The sequence below is a fragment of the Gopherus flavomarginatus genome, chromosome 2 (assembly GCF_025201925.1).
Source record: "Gopherus flavomarginatus isolate rGopFla2 chromosome 2, rGopFla2.mat.asm, whole genome shotgun sequence".
In the NCBI taxonomy this organism is placed as follows: Eukaryota; Metazoa; Chordata; order Testudines; family Testudinidae; genus Gopherus; species Gopherus flavomarginatus.
This window is the reverse complement of record NC_066618.1, coordinates 191,586,190-191,612,653: the sequence shown is the minus strand read 5'-3', so window position 1 is coordinate 191,612,653 and position 26,464 is coordinate 191,586,190. Positions and strand designations below refer to the sequence as shown.

The 26,464-nt window shown below is 41.1% G+C and overlaps 1 protein-coding gene across 1 annotated transcript in view; it reads left to right on the top strand.

Annotated features, from left to right (window-relative positions):
• DCDC2 (doublecortin domain containing 2) overlaps nucleotides 1-26,464 on the top strand; it is a 146,282-nt gene that overhangs the window by 22,687 nt on the left and 97,131 nt on the right. Inside the window, exons 3-4 of the mRNA XM_050941835.1 lie at nucleotides 21,104-21,180; nucleotides 21,293-21,424. Coding sequence (XP_050797792.1) covers nucleotides 21,104-21,180; nucleotides 21,293-21,424 — 209 coding nt within the window. The remainder of the gene's footprint in view (nucleotides 1-21,103; nucleotides 21,181-21,292; nucleotides 21,425-26,464) is intronic.

The window sequence follows — 26,464 nt, the reverse complement described above, 5'->3', positions numbered from 1 at the left end:
TGGTTTTAATTCTGGGCTGTTACCATTTGTCCTTGTCTCTTATATGTTAAAAATAGAGTACTGGCTAGAGCCCAGTGATCTTCAAACAGTCCCTAGGATTTTCAGATTCTGTCTGGGATTTATTTCATCCCTTTAATTTCTTGTATTTTATAGACTCATAGTTTTAAAGGCTGGAAAGGACCATCTAGTCTGACTTCGTGCACATCACACACCATAGAACTTCACCCACTCACACCCGTGATAGGTCCATAACCTCTGGCTGAGTTAGTGAAGTCCTCAGATCTTGATTTAAAGACTTCAAGTTACAGAGAATCCACTATTTACTCTAGTTCAAACTGACAAGTGACTCGTGCCCCATGCTGCACAGCTCAGCTGTAGGTTCTCGTTTTGTCAGCCATAGTATAATGATGACTTTTTTTTCAGTAGCTGTTAATATTTTGAACAAGTATCGCTCTTTGTCATTATGAATATTTGGAGGTGTGTCCATCAGGACATAATAGTTTGAGGTTTTGATTGAAATATATGTCAAAGGATTTCTTTGAGCTTTCATGTGTGTGACCAGAATGTGTGGGTCTGTGGGCAGGTCCAGAAGGTGTGTGTGTGGTGGCCAATATGCCCACATCTTCTCCAGCAGAGGTTAGTAATTGCTAGAGTGTAGAAGAAGCATTTTATATCTTTCCACTGGAATTTTCTCCAAAGCACAGTGAGGAGGTATGCGTATAGGTATTTTGGAGGATGTCTGCCATTCCCTGTCATATCCTGGAGGATGTCTGCCATTCCCTGTCATATCCTGGATTTCTGCTTCCCGTTTTTCATTTATATGTTGTGACTTAATTATTTCAGAATCACTAAGAATTACATAACGTTTGACAATTAATTCTCTGGATCTACCTGTCTGAGCCTTTTTGGTGCCTCTTTCAGAACAGACAGTAGTGATGGTACAATATGTCTTACTGGTCTGCACTGGTCTGTAAGTAGTGTTTGTAACTGGATGAATTTGTAATAATTTGATTTTGGGAGCCTATATTGGGAGCTCAATTTCTCATATTATTAATTCCTTAATGCTGGGTAGACTTTTTGTTATGATATATCGTGTAAATCAGAGGTAGGCAACCTACAGCACATGTGCCAAAGGCGGCACGCGAGCTGATTTTCAGTGGCACTCACACTGCCCAGGTCCTGGTCACCGGTCTAGGAGGCTCTGCATTTTAATTTAATTTTAAATGAAGCTTCTTAAACATTTTAAAAACCTTATTTACTTTACATACAACATAGTTTAGTTATATATTATAGACTTATAGAAAGAGACCTTCTACCAATGTTAAAATGTATTACTGGCACATGAAACCTTAAATTAGAGTGAATAAACTCTACTTCTGGAAGGTTGCCGACTCTTGGTGTAAATCAGTATGAAAAATACTTGTAATAAATTCCAGTATTCTTGCTTTTTGTACTTATTGAAAGTTATGAATTTCAGGTTACCTGACAAATAGTTCCTACACCTAACCACCGAGAAAAAGTTGCTGTTACGTAGACACTGTGAATGGACTGTTGATTTGGTTCTTAGATTTTTAGCCATTGATCACTGAAAATTAATTCCTTGTTTCTTCAGTAAAGGAAAAATATTGTGAGGGACTTCTGAAAACAGCTGAGAAATGGTTTCAGTGCTCTCAAAATGCAGCTGAAGATGGGATTGGCTTTGCCAGGCCAAACTAATCTTCACGGAAATAAAAATTTCCTGATTTTTAGCAATAAGCAATCACAGCTCCTGTTATAAAAATAGCATACACAAAATATTGCTGTATGCTTGGAAACAGTTTTATTGTATGCATGATGTCCATTCATACTGCGTACAAATATGCCAGATAAGACCCTGTAAGTGTTCTTTATTGCTCCACATCTTAAAAACTTGATTTCTTTCACAATTTGCTTCAGGGGCTGAGTATGGAATTCCTCATATTTTGAAGTGGGATATAATTAACTGTACTAAAAATGTTGCTGCTGGTATAACATACAGTATGAAATTGTCAAAATATAGGGTACAGATGCCAAAGTTTTGATTTAGCTTTCTATTCATGATTGTGTAGAGCTTGCACATGAAACATTTGATATGTTTCTTAAACCTCTGGAGCAGCATCTTTACAAGTTAAATTTTGCATGACATTGTTTGGTAGTTAGTATCCTGGTAACATAATTAGCACAACAAGACATACAAACATAGTTACTATTCCGAGTGTTCATAATCAAACTAATACCAGTAGGAATCAGTATGGAATTGACCAGACGGTATCTTTTGGTTTGTACGTATTGCTAATTGGGATTATGTGTTTTGGAAAGCTAATCACTCAGTTGCCATGTGTATTAGCAGTGTATATGGAAGAGATTATCTTAATTTTTATAATTCCATGTACCTTTGTAATGAGTTTATTTACGGACTGGTCCAAAGCCCTCTGAAGTCAACGGAAAGACTCCCACTGACTTAAATGGGCTTTGGGTCAAGCCCATGGAGATTTTAGGTTTTGTATTGGATTTAACATAAGAGTAGCTAATTAGTCTCTTCTAGGTAACTAATGTGGCTGATGTTTTCAAGGAAGCGAACTATACTTTCATTTTTTTGGGTCCAGTTCTGCAGTCTTTAATGAGGTACAACTCCAGTTGCTGCCTGTAAGTATAAATACTGGCATTTTCTGTAAGCAGCATTGCCTTCCCCAAGTGTTCAAAAATCACAAATCAGGTCCAAAAAAAAAAAAAAAAGGATTAAAAAACAAGAAATTTTCAAAATAATACTTTTAAAAAAAATTTGCTTTCTTGTTTTTGCACTGTTATGGTCCACATCTTCAAGCTTTTCTCTGCAGCTTTGGGGGGCAAAGACCTTTTATTTTATCTTAAATGAAGCTCAAACCTGAGGACATCAGAGATGAAAAGGGTGAGACAGCATATACGCTGTGTAGAAGGCACCCCGAGTCTGTCTATTCATTTTGAACGACGAGAAAAATCTGAGTGAAGTTGCTGAGCCCCTTCTGCCCCTTCCTCATAACAGACCCTCCCCATGTATTTAGTTTCTGATGAGGTTTCTCCAGGTGATTATCTAGATTATTATTTAAGCACCCACAGTGAACTTGATGCTGGACAAGACAGAGACATGAAATCAGATCCTCAGCTGATGTAAATCAGTATAGCTATGTTGAAGCCAATGAAGCTACCCTGGTTTATGCCAACTGAAGATCTGGCCCGTAATCTCTGCCTTGAGGCATTTACAATGATACATGTTGACTGTAATAGAATTTTCCCTCCAGAACTTGCATACATGGGGCCAGATACGCCCACATAGGCAGAAAGGGTACAAACGACAATGCTCTTCTATTGATATAGGCAGCTGCTGTGGAGTAAGATTTACTCTGGGGGTGAGCGGGAGCCTTCTTATGGTTTTCAATGGAAGAGGGCAGCTTTAAAGGCTTGTGGGGGCTCTCTAGGAGCCTTGTAAGAGGCTGCCTGGAAGATTTGCTGAATCAGCAAATACATATTGGCCTGGCATTGCCTCTTTCCTGCTCAGTTATGCTCAATGGGGATTGTGCTGGTTGATGGGAGAGAAGATTGTGTGTAAGCTGCCAAATGCCAGACTATCCGTGGAAGCTGAGAGAACCCAGTTAATATGTCTCATGGATGTTAAGTATGTCTTTGTAGAGCTAGCAGCTCTAGACATCTCTAGGAGTACTTTATTTCCACGCCAATAGAGGTAGGCCTCTAGCTAAAGAGAAAGAAATTGTGGCCAGGTCCACTGGTACATTGTGGTAGCTTTGCACCATCCAGTGATGTAATACAGCCATAAACCTAATTTATTTGGTCTGTCACTGCTTTGGGTCAGTGGAATGGTACAGAACATTTAGAACATGCTGGTGAATCTGGTCCTATATCTTTAAGAAGCATACATAAAGAACACCAGTAATAAAAATCTTATTTTTGTGGTGGATAAAATTGTTTCATGTGCTGTGATAGCTTTTAAAATAAAAGAAAATAAAATAAAGGTGACATTTATCTTTTTTTCTTTGCTTTTGACCATTGAACCGTGAACCTACTTTCATTTGCATCACAAGCTTTGAACATCCAGGATGATGTATGTTAATTGGGTTTCTGTTCTTTTGACCCCAGCTCTGCCCTTAGGGAAAGCAAACATTTGTTCTCAATCTTCCTGGGGTTAACAAACTGACCATTGTGACAAACTGGCCAAGCCGTGGCTCATTATATGAGCTGATAAGTTTGGTATGCAACACTGTGTTGAAATCTTTCAAATTTCAAAAGGTTTAGCTATATAGTAACATGAGTAATGTGACAGATGCTAGTTTTGCCATAGACATATTGTAATACTTACTGCAGTAGCAGTGGGCCAGATCCTTTGCTGGTTTAAATTGGAATAATGCTATCAACTTTAATGAAGCTACACTGATTTACACCAGCTGAGAACGTGGCCCAAAGAATGGCTTTATACATACATGCGGGTATGTGAGGGAAGGCTTGAAGCTGTTCAGGTGAGCCCCTTTGCTAGGGTGTTTGTTTTGAACAGGACAAGGCAGCAGACCAGTTTAGTCATGTCATGTTTTAGCGAGAGATTAAATAAATTCCATCAGCGTAGCAATCAGTGCAGGTGCCTCCAGACTTTCATCCTTTGGCATGGATTTCAGATCGCAGATGTTCAGTCAAGTTTGTTGCTTGCTGGAAGGAGAAGACAAGCTAAGAAGAATGTTTTCATTCTATTTTTAACTCTCTTCAAGGTGATGAAAGTTGCCTAGATTTTAGTCTCAATCAATCTTCCTAATGTACTAGACTCAGTTCCCCTCTTCCGCTCACAGTAATCCACTGCTTCTCATGTCTGATTAAATATTGGCGTGTGCCACCACAGAATAAAACAACAATAGTATGTAATCAACTATGTAATTTTCAAGTATTAAGAGCTTAATTCTGCAAAGTGTTGAGCACCTTCTGCAAAGTCCTGTATATGCTCAGCCCAGTAGAAGTTTAAGTACTTTGCTAGACTGGGGCCTAAGTTTCTTACTTGTAACTAGACTGTCCTCTCTTTGTGTGAGAAAGGGGAGAAGAGGAGGAGGGAAGTGAAGTCATATAATGTACCATTCATAGATTCTAAAACTATAAATATGGTAATCAACAAAAAAGCTTACATATTAATTAGCATAAAGAGAAATATACCATTTGCTACATCTATGGTTTTATGGCTCTGGCTGTGAGAGACGCAGTTGTAGCAAGCATAGTTCTGATCCCAGAGTAAACAGGGTCTTCTGTTGATTCAAATGGTTAATACACTTATGAAAGTCTTGGAATGTGTCTGAGTCCCAAGCCAGTATAGCCTGTGCCCCTGCAGTGTTGCTGAAAGTCTTCATTTCAGCACATGGCTACACTCACATTTTACAGCACTGCAACTTTCGCTCTCAGGGGTGTGAAAAAACACCCCCCTGAGCGCTGCAAGATACAGCGATGTAAAGCGTCAGTGGAATCAGGGCGGCAGCGCTGGGAGCGCGGCTCCCAGCGCTGCAAGCTACACCCGTAAGGGATGTGGTTTACATGCAGCGCTGGGAGAGCTGTGTCCCAGCGCTGCTGCTCCGACTACACTCACACTTCAAAGCGCTGCCGCAGCAGCGCTCTTGAAATTCCAAATGTAGCCATACCCTCATCAGTTGTGATATCTGCTTGAGGCATTGAATTGCATACTGCTTGGGTTGCTTGAACAATGTGGTGCTATTGCAGACTTCACTTTCACAAGTGGTGCTCAACCCAGTGTTGTTAATTTCTCATTTTCATGAGCAATAAATTCATCATTAACATAGTTCTAATGCTAGTGTTAAACTAATGCTTCAATCCCTCACCTTCAAGAGCACAAGATCACTCTCTATTAAAACTTAAAAACCAAAATAGACTTAGAAAGTGTTTTATGCTTAATTTTTGTCTGATAGATAGAAACTTATGTTTATTATAGATAATTTGATTGTATATATGAGTTAATTATTTAATTGCTAAACATATTGTGTTTGGTTTTTTTTTTTGCCAACAGTTAACAGTGGAAGATGTAAGTACCAGTATTAGCTAGCAGTGTGTGTATGTGTATATTGTTGCCAAATTTTATGAATATTTAACAAATACCTGTAAGGACTATAGTATAAGGATAAATAATGTATAGAATGTTTGTTATAGAATGACAATAGTTTTTATTTATCATGCCTTTATTAGAAGTTTAATGCACGTGCTGGTTGAGATTTTCAAAGGGGCTTAAGGGAGTTAGAAACCCTACTCCATTGAAATTAACGGGATTTAGGTGCTTCCTCACATAGAAATCCCAGCCTTAGTACCCTAGGTTTTGCTATGAGCTTCAGTCATGCTGCAAAAAGTGAGGATGAAAGTTTGGCTTAAAAATACACACTTTAGAGGCCTCAGAATCAGTGTTCTGTGAATGCTTCAGTTTCAGAAGCCATGACCACTTGGGGCTGTGGTTTAGCTTTCAGAAGCTAAACTGAGTTGGGTTTAGTTAGTAGTTGTATGGGAGACCTCCAAGAAAATCTCAGTGTGCTGTAGAAAGTCATTCTGCTGATTTAGTGGTAGTACTCTTCTGACTGAGTCACTAATGAACAAATATGGCTTTAGAGGGAACAGAACCGCAGTGTTGGAGATGCCATCTTTTTAGATGAAATAACATAGACATCCATGATGGTTGTAAGCGTTAGAGATACCATGCTGTATTTCACAAGACTACTGGGGTTGGTTCCTATAGACTGACAAATTCTAATTTAAGTAATAACATAAAATTGCCCCTGAAGTTTAAGTTGGATACAGTGCTCTTTGCTTCCTTTCTTAAAATTGTACAGTCCTGCTGTGTGCTATCGTGTAACACGATAAACTGGGACCTCACGCAAATAAGAAATTATTACGTAGGCAGTTTTCACCAGGTGGTGGGTGGAAACTGCCTTGAAATGGCCCATTTGAAAGAAATTGAAGGAGCTTGGATATGAAAGCATAAGAGGGCCAGATTCTCATGGAAGTCAATAAAACTATGAAAAAAGTGAAATTAAACTACTGTACAGTAGAGGATTTAGGTTCTAGTGTTGCTGGCTTCTTAACAGAAGTGCAAATATTTACCCAAGGCTTCACTTGGGTTAATATGTAACTTGGTAGCCGCAGAGGGGTCAGACTATTCCAGACACCATGCCATTGTGGTCTCTCCTACAAAGGAAATACGAGCACATCAATGTATGCTTTAAACAAACATTGAGCCAGATATTCAGCTGGTGTAAATTGGCATAGCTCCATTGACTTCAGTGGAATTGCATTGTTTTATACCAGCTGAGCACCCAGCTTCTTATTTAGGGTGACCAGACAGCAAGTGTGAAAAATCAGGATGGGGGCGGGTGGGTGAGGGGAATAGGAGCTATATAAGAAGACTGCCCCAAAATCGGGACTGTCTCTCTAAAATCAGGACATCTGATCACCCTACTCTTATTTATGTGTTTTATGTATTTAAAATATATTGCTCTCTTAGAAAATACAGCTCTTTTCATACCTAGAGATGGCTTAGCAATAGCTAGGCAGAAGTCGGTCTAATGTGTGAACTGATAGCTGTTAGGGAAATGTGAAACAGAAAACCACATTTCTCTCATTTGCACATTGCTTATGAGGCTTTAAATGTCTGTAATGCTATGTACACTGTGCTTTGTTGAAAATGGTAGCACTGTAGTGAGCATGCTTATGTGGCTACATATTTACTGACTTGAAAACTTCTGGTGTGCAAAACTCAGATGCAGAACTCCACAGTGTTTCAACTAGTGTTTCTTTTTGCGGTTTATTCTTTTCTCCTATCTTTCTCCTGCACCTATTCCACATATACAGAGAAAGATTGTGCTTGGTCTTTGGGCATGTGCATAGTGTGGAAATGGGTGCAAAGAGTGTTTCTTGCCTTTTGCCACCTGAACCAGGGTCAGGCATAATTGTAGTGGTGACCTTGAAGGGGTAGCCACCCCAAAGAGGGTAGGGGAAGACCTGCCCCTGCCAGACCTGCCAATGCAGCAGAACTGTCCACATAAGGGTGAGAGAGAATCCTAGGAGCAATGCAGCTGGTCTGTTCCCACTGTACAGTGGGGAATGCCAAAGGGACTTCCTACAGAGCTTGCAGTTCTGTTCCTGCCCCCAAAAAGGTCCAGTGCTTGTTAGACACAATCTGGGACACTCTGTGCAGTATTGTCAATTATAAGGCTTCTACTACGGCAAATATTTGTGTGCCATTAAAGTGGGTTAATGTTGCTGTGGAAACCTTAACATTTTCTACTTTCTGATTTTTGTGTGTGTACTTAAACTGGCAACCTTTAATGTTGTGCTAATGTAGCTTTTTTGCCTTTAATATAAGGCACGTTTGGTTCTAACAAACGTGCAGAACTGTATAGGGTTTTATTTTGTTCTTACTTGTGCCACTTTTGGAGTAAAAAGGAAAAATATAATGGCTTTACCCAAACTGTTCCCATCTTGCATTCACTAATGATTTGCTCATTTAAAAATGGGGCGATCTTGTTTTCTAGATAGAGAGAGAAGGCTGCTGGGAATAAAATGGCTTTGTTTAGAGGCAAAGAATCCTGTGGCATCTTATAGACTAACAGATGTTTTGGAGCATGAGCTTTCATGGGTGATGTCATAACCTTAGTCCCAGATTTGGACCTTAGCGTCCAAAATATGGGGGTTAGCATGAAAACCTCCAAGCTTAGCTACCAGCTTGGACCTGGTACTTGCTGCCACCACCCAAAAAATTAGAGTGTTTTGGGGCACTCTGGTCCCCCTGAAAAACCTTCCCTGGGGACCCCAAGACCCAAATCCCTTGAGTCTCACAACAAAGGGAAATAATCCTTTTTCCCTTCCCCCCTCCAGGTGCTCCTGGAGAGATACACAGACACAAGCTCTGTGAAACTACACAGAGTGACTCCCCCTCTCCGTTCCCAGTCCTGGAAACCAAAAGCACTTTCCTATTCCCCCAGAGGGAATGCAAAATCAGGCTAGCAAATCCAACACACAGATCTCCCCGATTTCTTCCTCCCACCAATTCCCTGGTGAGTACAGACTCAATTTCCCTGAAATTTCCCAGTAAAGAAAACTTCAACAGGTCTTAAAAGAAAGCTTTATATAAAAAAAGAAAGGAAAAATACATACAAATGGTCTCTCTGTATTAAGGTGATAAAATACAGGGTCGATTGCTTAAAAGAATATTGAATAAACAGCCTTATTCAAAAAGAATACAAATCAAAGCACTCCAGCACTTATATTCATGCAAATACCAAAGAAAAGAAACCATATAACTTACTATCTGATCTCTTTGTCCTTACACTTAGAAACAGAAGACTAGAAAGTAGAAACTACTTCTCCAAAGCTCAGAGAAAGCAGGCAGACAGAAAACAAAGACTCAGACACAAAATTCCCTCCACCCAAAGTTGAAAAAATCCAGTTTCCTGATTGGTCCTCTGGTCAGGTGCTTCAGGTGAAAGAGACATTAACCCTTAGCTATCTGTTTATGACAGGTGAATACCCACTTTATTAGATGCATGTAGTGGAAATTTCCAGGGGCAGGTGTATATATATGCAAGCAAGCTAGAGATAACGAGGTTAGTTCAGTCAGGGAGGATGAGGCCCTGTTCTAGCAGTTGAGGTGTGAAAACCAAGGGAGGAGAAACTGGTTTTGTAGTTGGCAAGCCATTCACAGTCTTTGTTTAATCTTGTTTAATCCTGAGTTGATGGTGTCTGCTACTTTTACAGATCCAGACTAACACGGCTACCCCTCTGATATTTGTTTAGAGGGTAACCCAAAAGACAGACTTGCAGGCTGAAGCCAGAGTGTCTATTATTGGCAGAAATACAAACCTTTCAATAATAAATGAGCCCTTAGCAGCTGTTATACTGTATCTGTCCTCAGGGGCCACGTGCAACAACATAGTGGCCTACTGAGGAACTTGGCTAGAAATTTATGGTTTCATCAGCTTGCAGAAACAACTACAGTAATTAATTGGACACACCAGGGAATAACCTAAATGGCTTGTTCTTTGTGATTAGAGAGCACTTCTTTAACTAGCTCTCCCATGAAGTGTGGGTCACTGAAGTCTGAGTGGAACAAAGTATACTGAAGAATGTAGTTTTGGTAGGTTATTTAATGTTTGCAGTATATATATGATGTTAATGGGCCCAGTCATGTAGTTCTTGCCTGCAGAAACTTTCATTAAGGTAGACGGGAGGCTGTGACTGTATGTCAGATGCAGGAGTCAGCCCTGAAAATGTTGAACAGCCATTAGAAAAGGTGTGTAGGTGTTACATGATGGGAAGGGTTTGGTGTGATGAGGGGAAACAAGCTGATGGAAGCGGATACACCCAGTTTTTTGTTTCTTAAAATCTAAATAATAAATATATGTTCTTAAATAGTTTCCGCTTTTTTAGCAAGTGAATAGGCTACACCTGTGCTTAACTTGCATCTCATCATAAGTAGTAGTAACTGTTCAAAGCATTCACTAATAAGTTTTTGAAGCTTTTAAAGTTAAATCTTTAAACTTGACGCATGAAATGTTAGCCACTCAGCTCTCATTAATGGTCAAGGAATTGTGTTGCTAGAGCCTTGAATGTCCAGTTGGGATTGTAACCTTGGGGAAATGTTTTCGAAGTTGGTTACAAATTTGCACCTGCAAAATGAGTGTGCACGCACACAGTTCTCATTTATGTTCAGAAATAGGGTAAATGTGTAATTACCCCATTGTTAGAAAGTCAAAAGGCTCGTAGGTGCAATGCCCAGGGCCTTTGGAAAAATGCCCTCTAAAGTCCATTGAAAGGAAGCAGTCTATAAAGATTTTTTTAAAATATACTCTCTTCAGAAAGCATAAATACTTTCTGTGCTGTTTTTTGTACCTTTGTAGTTTTGAACTTCTAGCTGAAGGTCAAATGGGATCACTGGGTTAATTTTAATTAAAAAGAAAGAAGAAACTTTCATATGCATCCATGTTTTGGGATGTAGAGGCAGTGGACAGCCAATACCAAAAGTGAATGATTTCATAATATAAGGCCAGAGAACTACACATCGGAAAGTCTGTTCATGCTGATGTGCCTGAGGGAGGTAGCCTCTTCTGGGAAGTAGTATGGATTAGTGGATAGAGCACTGAACTGGGACTCAGGAGACTTGGATTCTGTTCCTGGCTCTGTCAGAGTTTGGGCAAATCACTTCACCTATCTGTGCCTCAGTTTGTAAAATGGGGATAATATACAGCCCTCCTTTATAAAGCGCTTTGAGGAATATTGATGAGAAGTCCTATATAAAAGTATTATTAGTATTTTATTATGTCTGAAAAGTGGTTGCCTCTCCATCTGCTTCTTCTGGTGCTTTTGAAGATTCTTGAAATGCATTTCTTGCTGGCCTTGTGTTCAGTGTGGGAAATCCATTCCAGAATCTAAAAGGAAATATAACAAGTAGGGTGTTGAAGGGCCACATTACTGGGGAAGAAGGAGGGAAACCCTACAAAAAAAGCCCCTTTGTGTTTAACATCTTTCTCTGTTCCCCAGCACCCACGGATGTTGCTGGTTAGGATAGTTAGTAGTGACCTAAGGATCAGGTTTAGGGAATCTGGAACCAAAGGATCAAATCAGTCTTTAGGTAGACAAGTACTGTTAAGTACTGAAGCCAGTCTGCTTTATGCTGTAGATTGGACTGACAGCCCCAGCATTGGTTGGGAGTGGAATATGCTCTGCATCAGTTGTTCTTTGAACACAGCCCAAGATCTGGGTCTAAATATTCAGATTAGTGAATACTAAAGTATGATTGTCAGCCTAGCCCTCAGCAGCATGCTTTTCAAAATGTTTCCTTGCTTCTTGGCTTTGAAGCTCTTTGCTACACTGGTTACATTGGTAAATGATCCTTTGACACTGACAGCAGCTACAGGAACATCTTCAAAATATTCCCAATTTGGCTCCCTTTTGCAATCTGGAGACATGGCAGATTTCCCTCCTCCGCCAAAAGCCTAGTATGGTAAAAGACTGCTATAGTAACACTGTAAAAAATGAACCTTAAAATGTTTTTCTTTAAAACTGACACAAAAAATTATCAAGATCCTTCATAATTTGGCAGCCTCTACAAAATCTCTGTGCTCCAACTATGCCAATTACAAACAATGTCACAACAAGCTGTCGTTGTCTCTCCCGGCCCAGGCTAGTAATGTAGAATCTTCTGAGTGCCAGGATTTCCCAAAGTCCCAGGGTCTAATTTAAAGCCCATTGAAGTTCATGGGAAGGTTTCTACTAGGGTTGCTACCTCTAAGGTACAAAAAAACACAACATCTGGGAGCATCCTGAGTCCATAAAACTGTACCGCTGGTAGTGTACCCTGAACACCGTTACAGATTTCCCAGGACAGCTATCTCAAAAAAGAGACAACCCTGGGAAAACTGGGACATGCGGCAACCCTTGCTCTCACTGACTTCAGTGGGATTTAAAGCAGACATTAAGGCACACACTAGTTTACAGATAGATAGCACAGGCGAATAAAACAGACTCCAAAGAGATATCCTCGACCATCTCAGTAAATGGCTTTAGTAAAGAGGAGTTCCAGGAATCCACAGGAGTTCCAGGAATCCACCTTCCAGGTCCCTCCACAGGCACTTTTGGAGTCTAGGGCTGCACTAACCTCCCCAGCCATTCCATCTGTCCCCCTGCTGAGGGTGTAGCCAAAAGCTTCCCGCACACTGGGGCTCAGCCACAGATTGCAGCTACCCTGTGCCAAAGGAATGCCGGCCCATCTCGTGGAATCCCAAAATCCTACCAGACCTGTGTAGTGTGCCTGCTTTTCTTGAGTGGAAAAGGAGTATGTTTGACCCTGAAAATGCACAGTTACTAGTGAGTTTAGTACTCACTGCTGTGAACCACTTTAATAGGCCTGCTCACAGTAATAAGCGCTAATTTCAGTAGTGTTGGCAGGATCTGCCCCTTGACCAATAGTCATCTGACAGTCCCAGGCTACAATATCTCTTTAATTCGGTTCCGTTAATAGTATTAAATAAAATAGATTGTAGGCTGAACGAGACATGTCATGAATCTACTGTGCTTAATATTTGCATGGCTATTTAATGTATAGCATTTTAGTATAGTCTATTATATGGTATTAAACTTTTTTTTTTACCATGTAAGTGACTACACTAGGGGGCTGTAGATTCTAATTTGTTTTTAAGTCTCATCTCTGTTTTTAATTGATTTAATTTTTAGAAGTGCTTTCATTTTTTTTAAACTTATTTTTATCCCCCCTGCTTTTGGTGCTTAGTTACAACAATGCCAGCTCTAAGTCCATTTTTAACATACATATTTGCCTTTTATATTATAGCTCACTTGAAATGTTACCAGTGGTAAATGTTGCCACTCTTTGATGGTAGTTACTGTGTAAACCAGGGGAGTTTCTTTAGGGGGTTGCCATACGCCCACTCCAGCTGAATTCTTTGACATGCATCACTGCCAAAGGGGGGAAAAAATCATCATGTTGGAAAAAAAGATAGAAGATTGGAATCCAGAAAGACGTCATAAATAGGTTTTATGCAAAAATATATTCTGTGACTTTAAATAAATTTGAAACTTTAGGCACAACAACAGAATAATACTGTTTAAGAACACCACAGTGCAAAGGAAAAACGAAAACGTTCAGCGCTTACTTATGCTCTGTTAAGGGCAGGCATTCCTGCCCGCATTCCATTCTTCTGTTCTGTACAGATAAGTCATTTCATGCACATCTGAAGTGGGGGGAACGCTATTCTAACTGGGCAGCATTTTGCAGTCTGTTAAATTCTACCTCAGCCTCTCCCATTCTCCCACACCAAAGTAGAATCAATTACTGCAGACAGTTTGAGGTCATTTACACTGCTTACTCCTCCAAGGTGTGGACATGCCTCTTTAGAGGAGTGGTTCTGAAACTTTTTTGATTGGGGTCCCCTTCTTTGTGTCTGTAGTCATTTACACAGCCGTCCCCGGCCCAGTACCCATACGCCACCCACCGTTTGTCACAGCAGCCTTAGCACCCCATTGAACCCTTATTTCTGGTGAGGGATTTGGTTGGGGGGAGAGCAAGAGAGCCAACATGGCAGAGCTCTAGCTGTCCCCTTTATCCCTGCCTCTCAGGTGTGCATAGCCCTTCTGCATGAGCCCCAGCAACCTGGGGCTGACAACCAGAGCTCATAACAACAACAATAAATAAAGCACACAGCTTGCACCTCCCTTGGGAGGCCTGCCCCATAGTTTGAAAACTACTGCTTTAGAGAATTTCTCGGGCAGTTGTGGTTGTGATGAGCAGTCTGGCAAATGGTGTGAAGGGGGCAGGAAGTTTTTGAAGGAGAGTGGTCTTTACGTAGATTACCCCATCTGAAGTGCATCCCAAGAGTTCTGCAGGTTTGGGAAATGGAATCTTTGAGCCCTCAGACCCCTGCTATGGAGAGGCAAATCCTTCCTCCCTCTCCTCACCCCCAGTGCAAAAAATCAAAGGGTTACACACGCTTAGAATCTCTCAAGAAGTGACCCTTGGTAACTAGCATCCCAAGTCTCCTTCCTTTCATAGCAAAACATGCAATTCTAAGCAATGCACTATCTGAAAATGTGCAGAGATTGAGTGACAGTACTGAATTGGTAGATTAAACATCGAGTTAAGAATTTTTGAGTTCTAATCCTAGCTCTACTATTGACTAATTTGGCTGACAAAGGTACCTGTATACATAGAACATACAAATATACAATGTCAATGAAGCACACATTATATTGATTAAAAACTGGCTAACTGATAGATCTCAAAAAGTGATTGTAAATGGGGAATCATCATTCATAGGGGGTGCTTCTAGATTGGTTCCTTCCTCCAGGGTCTGTACTTGGCCTCATGCTATTCAAAATCTTTATCAATAATCTGGAGGAAAATATAAAATCATAGCTGATAAAGTTTGCAGATGACATAATAATTGGTGCAGCGGTGATGGTATGGCCAAGTCAGTTCTACAGAATTATCTGGGTTGCTTTGTAAAGTGAGCTTACTTGAACAATTTGTGTTTTGGTACATCCAAATGCAAGGTCATGTATCTGGGAACAAAGGGTGTAGGTCACGCATATAGGATGATGGGACTGTATTTTGGAAAGTAGTGACTCTGAAAGCAATTTGCGGATCAGAATCAATAACTATCTGCCATAAGCTCTGTTGTGATAATTGGGCATACACATTTATCTTAATCATGAGCGCAACTGTAAAAGCTATGAGATAGTTTATAAAGTGTCACAATAACCTACAACAACAAAAGCGAGGCAGACTGAATTAGCCTAAATCAAAAGGCCACTGTTATAACTAAAGGACTGTGTTAAGATTATGCCTGGAAAAGAAGAAGAGTGGAACCAGAAATCAATCAACCAAAATTGGTGTGTCAGAAATTAGGCCTAATTGGTGGACAAAATAATGAGGGGATGGGACTTTCCACCCATCACTCCCTTTTGGGAGCCTCAAAGAGAGACTTTAGGGAGAAAATATGGATGGATGGGTGGAGGTGAAGCAGAGGACCTACCATGACACTGGGTGACTGAGGGGAGAGAAGGAGAAGAGTGAATTTTACCATCATGACTGCCACTCCCACTTTCTCCTGGGGCCCTGTACTTCTTCGTCCTAATCCTGAGAGATGTTCTGACCAGAGTAGGCCAGAGAGAGGTACCAGATGACATTGCCACCTCCACCAGCTCCTACTAAATCCCGAACACAAACTGGGATGTGAGATTTTGTCACCTCCCTGTTCCCCCATCCCACATGTTCTTTTCCTTTCCTGCCTTATTTCTTCTCTTTTACTATCTCTCACCTTTTGCCTTCTGTCTAATAAGTCTGGCTTAGCCAGCCAAGACTGCGTATTTCACAACTTGCTTTAAGCCTGCGAATAGAAAGATTTCAGAGTAGTAGCCATGTTAGTTTGTATCAGCAAAAAGAAGGAGGAGTACTTGTGGCACCTTAGAGACTAACAAATGTATTCAGGCATAAGCTTTTGTGGGCTAAAACCCATTTCATCAGCTGCATGCAGTGGAAAATACAGTAGGAAGATATCTATCTATCTATCTACAGAGAACATGAAAAAATGAGTGTTGCCATACCAACTCTAATGAGTTCTCCTGCTGATAATAGCCCACCTTAATTGATTAGTCTCGTGCGTGCCTCTGATGAAGTGGGCTTTAGCCCATGAAAGCTTATGCCCAAATAAATTTGTTAGTCTCTAAGGTGCCACAAGTACTCTTCGTTCCTTTTGCAAATAGAAAGTGGCAGCTAAAAGCAATGCTGTAAACGACTTGATGCTGGTACAATTTGTCAGGTCTGAGAAGTGGCTAATAAGACCGTGTGCTATGCCAGGTTTTCTCCAGAAGTGAGATTGCAAATGAGAGTCAACATCAGAGAGAGAAGCTGGATTTTTTATCTTTACTCTTCTTTCCTCTACCCTCTTGTAGGTGTCTTGTTTTGCCTTTTAGGAAATGAGATCGGACTTTAACAGCAGCTCCAACCCATTTCAACTAACTGCTTCTCTTCTCCCCAAAAGGACAGTTATTACCATCTTTAATATTATCTCATAGACTGTCAAACAAGGTCCCCCCACCTTTTAAAGGCTCCAGGCACCAGCTAAAGAAGCAGGTGCTTGGGGCGGCCAATTCCAAGGGGCGGCCCTTCAGCTGCTATTGGGGTGGCAGTTCTGGGTCGTCGTTGGCAAGTCCCTCACTCCCTCTTGGAGCGAAGGACTAGCCGCTGAATTGGCGCTGAAGAGTGAAGTGGAGCGATCGTGCTGCTGTGGCTTTTTTTTTTTTTTTTTTTTTTTTTTTGCATGCTGCTTGGGCCGGCAGAGAACCTGGAGCTGGTCCTGAAGAGAGCAAATATGATCTTTGGATGTCTTAAGGGGAATATCAAGTAGAAACAGGGAGATGTATAATGTATACTGCCTTAATGAGACCATTTCTGGAATACTGTCTCTGGTATTCCACTTTGGAAAACCTGCCTTACTGGGAGAGACAAAATAGCTTATTCTAGTTTATCCAAGAGAGGTTAAGAGGTGACTTGATCACGTTTTTTAAATACTTATGAGAGGAGAACATTTCTGATAGAGAAGTATCTTTAATTTAGCAGACAAATACATAACAAGAGCCAATGACTAGAAGATGAAGCTAGAGAAACTCAGAGTAAAAACAAGATGCACATTTTAAAGTCAGGGTTACTAGTCATTGGAACAATTTACCTAGCTATGTGGTGGATTCTCCATCTCTGGAAGTCTTTAAATCAATACTGGATGTCTTTCTAAAAGATATGCGGTAGATAAACCAGAAAATTAGGGGGGAGGGTGTTCGATTTGATTTTGACAAATAAGGAGGAATTGGTTGAGAATTTGAAAGTGGAAGGCAACTTGGGTAAAAGTAATCATGAAATGTGAGAGTTCATGATTCTAAGGAATGGTAGAAGGGAGAACAGCACAATAAAGACAATGCATTTTAAGAAGGCAGACTTTAGTAAACTCAGGGAGTTGGTAGGTAAAATCCCATGGGAAGCAAGTCTAAGGGGAAAAACAACTGAAGACAGTTGGCAGTTTTTCAAAGAGACATTATTAAGGGCACAAGATCAAACTATTCCACTGTGTAGGAAAGATAGAAAGTATGGAAAGAGACCACAGTGGCTTAACCAGGAGATCTTCAATGATCTAAAACCCAAAAAAGAGTTCTGCAAAAAGTGGAAACTTGGTCAAATTACAAAAGATGAATATAAACAAATAACACAAATATGTAGGGATAAAATTAGAAAGACCAAGCCACAAAACGAGATCAAACTAGCCAGGGACATAAAGGGTAACAAGAATACATTCTGCAAATACATTAGAAGCAAGAGGAAGACCAAGGACAGGGTAGGCCCAGTACTCAATGTGGTGGGAAAGACAAAACAGAAAATGTGGTAATGGCAGAAGTGCTTAATGACTACTTTGTTTTGATTTTCACCAAGAAGGTTGGTGGCGATTGGATGTCTAACATACTGAATGCCAGTGAAAATGAGGTAGGATCAGAGTCTAAAATAGGGAAAGAATAAGTAAAAAATTACTTAAACAAGTTAGATGTCTTCAAGTCACCAGGGTCTGATGAAATGCATCCTAGAATAATCAAGGAGCTGACTGAGAAGATATCTGAGCCATTAGCAATTATCTTTGAAAAGTCATGGAAGACATGGATGATGGGAGACATTCCAGAAGACTGGAAGATGGCAAATATAGTGCCCATCTATAAAAAGGGAAATAAGGACAACCCGGGGAATTACAGACCAGGCAGCTTAATTTCTGTACCCAGAAAGATAATGGAGCAAATAATTAAGAAATCAATTTGCAAACACCTAGAAGATAATGAGGTGATAAGTAACAGTCAACGTGGATTTGTCAAGAACAAATCATGTCAAACCAACCTGATGGCTTTCTTTGATAGGGTAACAAGCCTTGTGGATAGGGGAGAAGTGGTGGATGTGGTATATCTTGATTTTAGTAAGGCTTTTGATACTGTCTCACATGACCTTCTCATAAGCAAACTAGGGAAATGCAACCTAGATGGAACTATAATAAGGTGCATAGCTGGTTGGGAAATCATTCCCAGAGAGTAGTTATCAGTGGTTCACAGTCATAGTGGAAGGGTATAACAAGTGGGGTCCCGCAAGGATCGGACCTGGGTCCGGTTCTGTTCAATATCATCATCAATGATTTAGATAATGGCATAGAGAGTACACTTATAAAGGTTGCGGACGATACCATGCTGGGAGGGGTTGCAAGTGCTGTGGACAATAGGATTAAAATTCAAAATGACCTGGACAAACTGGAGAAATAGTCTGAAGTAAATAGGATGAAATTCAATAAGGACAAATGCAAAGTACTTCTCTTAGGAAGGAACAATCAGTTGCACATCTACAAAACAGGAAATGTGCCTTGGAAGGAGTACTGTGGAAAGGGATCTGGGGATCATAGTGGATCACAAGCTAAATATGATGTGTAACACTGTTGCAAAAAAAGCAAACATCATTCTGGGATGTAAGCAAGACACGAGAAGTAATTCTTCTGCTCTGATTAGACCTCAACTGGAGTATTGTGTCCAGTTCTGGGTGCCACATTTCAGGAAAGATGTGGACAAATTGGAGAAAGTCCAGAGAAGAGCAACAAAAATGATTAAAGGTCTAGAAAACATGATCTATGAGGGAAGATTTAAAAAATTGGGTTTGTTTAGTTTGGAGAAGAGAAGACTGAGAGGGGACATGATAACAGTTTTCAAGTACATAAAAGGTTGTTACAAGGAGGACAGAGAAGAATTGTTCTTCTTAACCTCTGAAGATAGGACCAGAAGCAATGGGCTTAAATTGCAGCAAGGGTGGTTTAGGATAGACTTTAGGAAAAACTTCCTAACTGTCAGAGTGGTTAAGCACTGGAATAAATTGCCTAGGGAGGTTGTGGAATCTCCATCATTGGGGATTTTTAAAAGCAGGTTATACAAACACCTGTCAGGGATGATCTAGATAATACTTAGTCCTGCCTTGAGTGCAGGGGACTTGACCTCTCTAGGTCCCTTACAGTTCTATGGTTCAATTATTCTAAATATTGTCTTGATGCAGGGATAACTGAATGAGGTTATCTGGCCTGTGTTATGCAGGATTTCAGACTAGATGGTCATCATAATCTCTCCTGACCCTAAAATTTGTGACTATCTGGCAGGTCCCTTAACCTCTTTGTCAGTTTTCCATTCTGTACGAGGTAGATGATAGTACTTACAGGGTGTTTTCAGGTTGAATTAATTTGTTCGTAAAGCCATATGAAGATATAAATGGTAGTTTTCCCCAAGTTGAAATGAGGCTTATTAATTAAGTTGATGCAACTTTTATGTGTGGATGAGGACTGATAAAGCTTATAAGGGACTAAAGCATGGGCAATTTTTCATCCTACGATTGGGCATGTAACTTGCGCTAACTATATAACTATTTCAAAGCATGTTTCTATTTGTGAGTATGATGTGTTGAATCCTTCAAAACTGTGACCCTTTCATGGGGTATTTTGAGATTGTAAATACATTTTCCTTTATTTTTGGCTCAATGATTTGTGAATTATAGTAGATTAAATGTCTTCCCTTTAGTTGTTTTTGGGGGAGAAGTTTGTTTATTTTTTTACTTGAAAATTTGAAAGAATGTGATGAATGCCATATGGAAGCCTAGCTTGATAGCATTGGATAACTTTCTATTAAATATTAATGTCGTGACTACTGAGCACTCTGAACACAGTGTTTATTAAAAAGGGAGGCAGTATGGTCTAGTGATTAATGCCAATGTCCGGGGATCAGTCAGCCCGTGTTCTATTTTGAATGCCACAAACTTCTACCTGAGTGAGTCATTTAAACTTTGTGTGCCCTTTCCGTTTTGTAAAATGAGGCTCGTACTTACCCTCTTTTGTAAAGTGCTTTGATAGTAAAAAGAGCTGGATGAAAAGGGCTGTATAAGAGCAAAATATTTATTAAACTCTTAAGGCCTAGAGGCATTTAGCTGTTATACTGAACTGAAGCTGCAGGTTTGACTTTCCGAACCAGTAGGCATGAACTATGAGAACTAAGACAGAAACACTGTCAGAAGTCAGGGGTGAAGTTTGGGAGTTGACCCTTGTGTGACTCAACAGCACTTACTGGCAAGTCAATAATGGCATCCGCCGAGCTCTGAACATCAGTGCAGGTTTTGTGGCAGTGTATGTTTATGGTGACATAACTCCTGCATATTGGAAGGGATAGAGGAAAGCTTTATAAGGGGGTAGGAAGGAAGGTCTTTATGAAAGCAAAAGGTCAAGGTCCAAATTTTATAACCTAATGTAATTCCCCCAAGAAGGGCCCCAGCCATTATAGTATGCTGTTGTACCCCAGAGAGTACTTAGTGCCAGATGGCAGTAGTATGAAGTTAAACTTACTGCTGGAAAAAGAGGAGTGAGGTAAAAATAAAACGAAATACATTTTTTAAAAAGTCCTGTCCTAAGATAAAGACAGAATAAATGACTTTATACTTTTGTTCTTCCAGGTGAAACCAGTTACCCACAGTAGAATCAATGTGTCAGCACGGTTTCGAAAACCACTTCAAGAGCCATGCACTATTTTGTAAGTAGGATTTTCAGTTAGTGGAGGTAATCCACCATCGTCTTTTTCTTGTTTCTATTGAGTTTTATTTAAACACAACTACACGTTATATAACTTTCCTTTATTCTTCCAGTCTGATTGCTAATGGAGACCTTATAAATCCAGCAGTGCGCCTCTTCATCCCTAGAAAAACACTAAATCAATGGGATCATGTTCTTGAAATGGTGACAGAAAAAGTAACCCTCCGAAGTGGAGCTGTGCACAGGTATGGGGAAGTTGTATATTTATAACATATACTTTACATATTGACACATCTTTAAATCTCTATAAATAGAGCTGGTTGGGGACTGAATTTCTGTTCCACAGGAAATTCTGACATCTTGAAAAAAAAAATTCCTAATCAGAATGAAAATCTGAAATTTAGCATTTCCACTTAAATGAAATTCCAAAAAAGTTGATTCAGTACAGTTGAAATGTTTTGTTATGGCTTTATAGTTTTGACTTATAATTTTAAATATAATATATAAGGACAATACAACATTAACATTAATATTTAATGTAACAAAATAAAAACAAAATAAAAACAAAGTCAAAATATAATGTTTTAAAATTATTGAAATGAAACATTTTGACTTTTGTCTTGAAGTGTTTTATCAAAATTGACATGTTCCCACAAAATATTTCAATTATAAAAACCCTGCATTTTTCAATGGGAAACTGGCCCATCTAATTTCTTTCAACCAGCTCTATCCACAGCCCACCATTTTCTGATGACTTGGGCCCTGCAGTATGCTCAGAAAGTCGACCAGCTCAATCACTGTCAGACCAAGGTGGGAAACTGGTTCCAAAGTTATACAAGCATCTCAGCTCATCTCAGTTGCCACAGTATTGATTAGAGGAGAGATGATCTCTCAGGTCGGTAGGTCCCAAATCATTTAGGCCAGTGGTCCCCACCCTTTTCCATCTGGCGGGTGCCAGACGATGAGCCACGGAGGACTGTGGCTGCAGACAAGCATCCGCCAAAATTCTACCAAGCGGCAACGTCAATAGGTGTCACCACCAAAATGCCGCCGACAAGCAGCGTCATCCAGAGGTGTGACCGCCAAAATACCGCTGAAAATCGGCAGCATTTTGACAGTGTCGCCTCTGGATGACGCAGCTTGTCAGTGGCATTTCGGTGGACGATCATCCACCAGACAGTACGTGGGCATGCTTAGATGCCACGGCGGGTGCCATGGTGCCCACAGGCACCGCGTTGGAGACCTCAGATTTAGGGCTTTAAAGCGTAAAATTAGACCCTTTAGACTCACAAAACACCATGTTTTTTTGGGGCATCCAAGATGTTGTATACAGTAAAATAAATGTAAACATACATGACAACTCTCTCGGTCAGATCATCACCAGGTATAAATTGTAGCTCCAGTGAAATGATGTCACTTTTTACCAGCTGAAGATCTGGCCCTCTGTTTCCACCTCCAGATTGTTTTGAAATTAATAAACCATTAGAGGTTTGTTCTCATAGTTTGATGTCACTACTTGGTGTAACAAATAACCAATTTATATACAGAAAGGTATACATTATTCTGTAGGTAACTATGGTTGCAGTTCAGTGTTTTGTGCATTTTTATCATCAAAAATAACACATGACATCACAAGTGCCGACTTTCCAAAGTGCTAGAGGATACTGGACCCCCAGCTCTGCCCTAGGCCCCACCCCACCCCTTCCCTCAAGGTCCCACCCCCACCCTCTCTCTTCGCATCCCCGCTCCACTCCTGCCCCGCCTCTTCTCGCCCAATTCTGCCCCCTCCCCTGAGCACGCTGTGTCCTCACTCCTCTCCCCTCCTCCCCAAAACCTGCAAGTTACTGAACAGCTGATCACGGCAGGCGGGAGGCACGGGGAGGGAGGGGAAGGTGCTGATCTGCAGGGCCTGTCGGTGGGCAGGAGGCGCTGGGGGTGGGGTGTGGAAGAGCTGATGGGGGGCTGCCGATGGGTGCTCAGCACCCACGGAGTTGGCGTCTATGCATGGCATTTGAACCATTCAGTGTTTTCCTTTTCTGGTTTCCTATTAACCTAGTTTTCATATTCTGTTCCTTAAAATGCTAGGAGTACATATTAAATAAGTTAGTAAAGTGATCATTGTTCCTTAATAAGTTACAAATTAATTGCTGTGGTTTAAAGTCACTATGTTGTCATCCTGTGAGACCACTGATGCCAGAAAGATAAAACTTCTTATTAAACAAGAAAAAACAGAATTACAAGAATGACACTACCTGTGGTGTTTTTCTTTTCCGCATCATTAAAAACATAGCTGCCAAGTTTTGTGGTTTCATGCATGACATTTATCAAGTCACTGATTCTCCCTGCCAAGCTCCCCAAGAGTAGGGGCAGGCGCAGGAAGGATGGGGAATTACAAGCAAATACATGTTGAGCAGTAGAAGGAAGGGAATCTATGAGCAAGGTAGATGGGAGCCTATCTGCAGTACTTTGAATCAGATATTGCCAGGTCCCTGATGTAAACGACTTGTGTCTCCTAATGCTGGGGGGAGGAACACAATCTAAGGGGGAGGACACAGGACCTCCCCATGTGTCCCCCTTGCCCAGAAACTCCTCCTGCTCTGAGCCCAACCTGGGGCCACCATGCTCTCCCTAACCCACCAGAGTTACCTGCAGGAGGGGAGATGACTCTGTCCCTCTCCTGCTGCGCCTGCCCCCTGGCACGTTCTGCCCCTGTCCCCAGCAGCCGGGCCCAGGCAGGGGGTGCGGCCCGTTGCCGTCATCTCCCCAGCCGGGCTCTTGCAGGCTGCTGCCATGCTGTACAGAGCAGTGACCTGGAGTGGTGAGTGTGGGAAGTGGCTGGGCCTGCCTCCTCTGCTCCCTACCTGGGCCCGCTGCCAGGGACAGGGGCCGAGCATGCTGAGGGACAGGTGCAACGGGAAAAGGACACAACCCCTTTCTCTCCACCCAGCAGGCCAAGCAAAAATCTGGGAGGGGACCTCTTGACCCCCCCCCATGCTGCCCCATGCATCGCCTATGCCTGAGGGGTATGTGGTGGGGAGGTAGAGGGTGCCTGGAGGTGAGGGGGAGGTGTGGCATGGAGGGGGTGTATACCAGGACGAGCGAGTTGGTTGGGGGAGTTGTGATGATGTGGCGTGTGTCTAGGCAAGGTGAGGGAAGAGCGAGGTGGTAATTGAGAGCCTGAAGCAACTTGATGGGTGAGCAAGGTTGTGGAAGGCAAGGAGCCTAGGCACCAGCCTTTCACATGGTGTCTCTGCCACCACCTCTGCTCCTGGCTCCCCATTTCTGGCTCAGATGCAGGAAGGGTAGCAGAGAGTGAAGCTCCTTGCAGAGTAGCCGCCACAGCCTCCCCCAGAAGGTATCACTGCAGGGGCATCTCTGGTGCCTAACAGGAATACATGAGAACCAGCTGGGCTGTGGGCAGGTATGACTGGGTGGATGGGGAAAAAGCTGTAGGCATGAATGTCACACAACGTATGTGATACTTGGTAGGTCTATAATAATTTTTTTAATAAAGTTCCTTTGTTAAATGCATTGTTGTTATTGTTTTCAATTTAAACAGCTGATTATGTTTAATTAAATTATTAGGCTTTATTATTATTAGTGAGAAACTTAGTTAGAGGCTGCCAGATATTTGTTGTTAAGGTTTTCAGGTGGTTCATTAGGCTGACAACATTGAAGAACAACAACAAATATGGCATTTAAAGCAGAAAAGTATACATTAGACAAAGTTAAAGATCTATTTAATACACCCATACCCACACCGATTGACATTTAGATGGCAGAATTCTATTTCCTAAGCTACATTAATTTTCCTGTTTTCTAGGGTCCTCCAAGCAATGTGTGGTCTAACAAACACAATGAGGTGAATTCAGAAATGAGTTTCCTTATAGATTTTAGGTTTCCTTGTCTTTGTGGGCTTGTTTGCTCATTAATGTTGTTTCATCATTACTGGTGGCTTTTATGTGGCAATGAAGCATAAGTGTTTTTTCAAGTGCTGCCATTACCATGAAATGTTTGTATTTAAAAAATAACCACTAAGTATACTTTGTAGCAGTGGAAGTGCATTTGGGATGACATACTAGATATGCAAGGAAACAGCAAAGTTTAAAAGCTAAGATTGATGTTAATATAAAATAAGACCAAAAACGTTGCCTATGTTAGTATACAATTTGTTGCGCCTAGAAAACTGAGGAATTTCCACATCTGGGGGGATTAATGATGAATTATGGGTTACAAAGATATGTCAAAGTGTTTTGCAAATTGTGCTTTTTTTATTTTATTTCATGCAAGATTAAACCAAGTGTATGTCTGGCCTCAAAGGGCAATGGATTCATCTGACTAATACTGACCGTCGGAAGTTAGCGTAAAACGATTATGGGGAAAAGTAGCTTTTTCTCTTTCATAAAATACAGAATTTTCTGACTTAGCTCAGCTCTGTCATCTTGTATATATCACTTGGGAAAAAAGCTTGTTGAGGTGGACTTGTTGAAAAATTAATATTTGTTTGTGTCAGTATTGTGTGCATCCATTTGCTGTACGTGCACTTTGTGGATAACATGCACACACTCTCTAGAAGGCTTCTTAAATACAGATGTTTGAATGTTAAATTTACTTATGTAAACGTGCTCCTGTTGTTGAGTTGTGGAACATGCTGCACAGGGTAGAACCGGTTCAGTATAGATGAATTCCCTCCACCCCCTTGTGATCTTTCTTGTGTAAAATCAGAGATTTGGAAATGAGGTGATTCTGACAGAAGAGAAATAGAAATCCCCAAGCAACAAGTTTCTTCCTTCACCCTCAGTAAATACATGTGTACACACAATAGTCTGTTACTCTGTATACCAAGATTATTATGATAAAGATCCCTCTGGTACAACGCAGACATTAGCTTTTGGTATTTTAATTGTTTTATACATACTGTTCCTTGCTATAATGCATCTGTTCTCAAACTTTAGCAACCCAAGGACCGCCATTTTGATTTAAAAAATTTTGGGGACCCTCCCCAAAAACCCCCATGCAGCCCTTGTCCTGCCCTTCTCTGAGGCCATGCCCCTTCCCAGCCCCTTCTCCAAGGCCCCGGCCCCACTCACTCTCTCCCCCACCCTCACTCACTTTCACCAAGCTAGTGTAGGGGATTGGGGTGCAGGCTGTGAACCCTGGGAGGGACTTTGGGACCTCAGGCAGCTCCAGAAAGTAACTGACACATCTCTCTGGCAGCAGTTCCTAGGCGGTGGGCTCATGAGGTTCCTGGCCAATGAGAGCTGTGGAGTTGGCGCTTGGGTAGT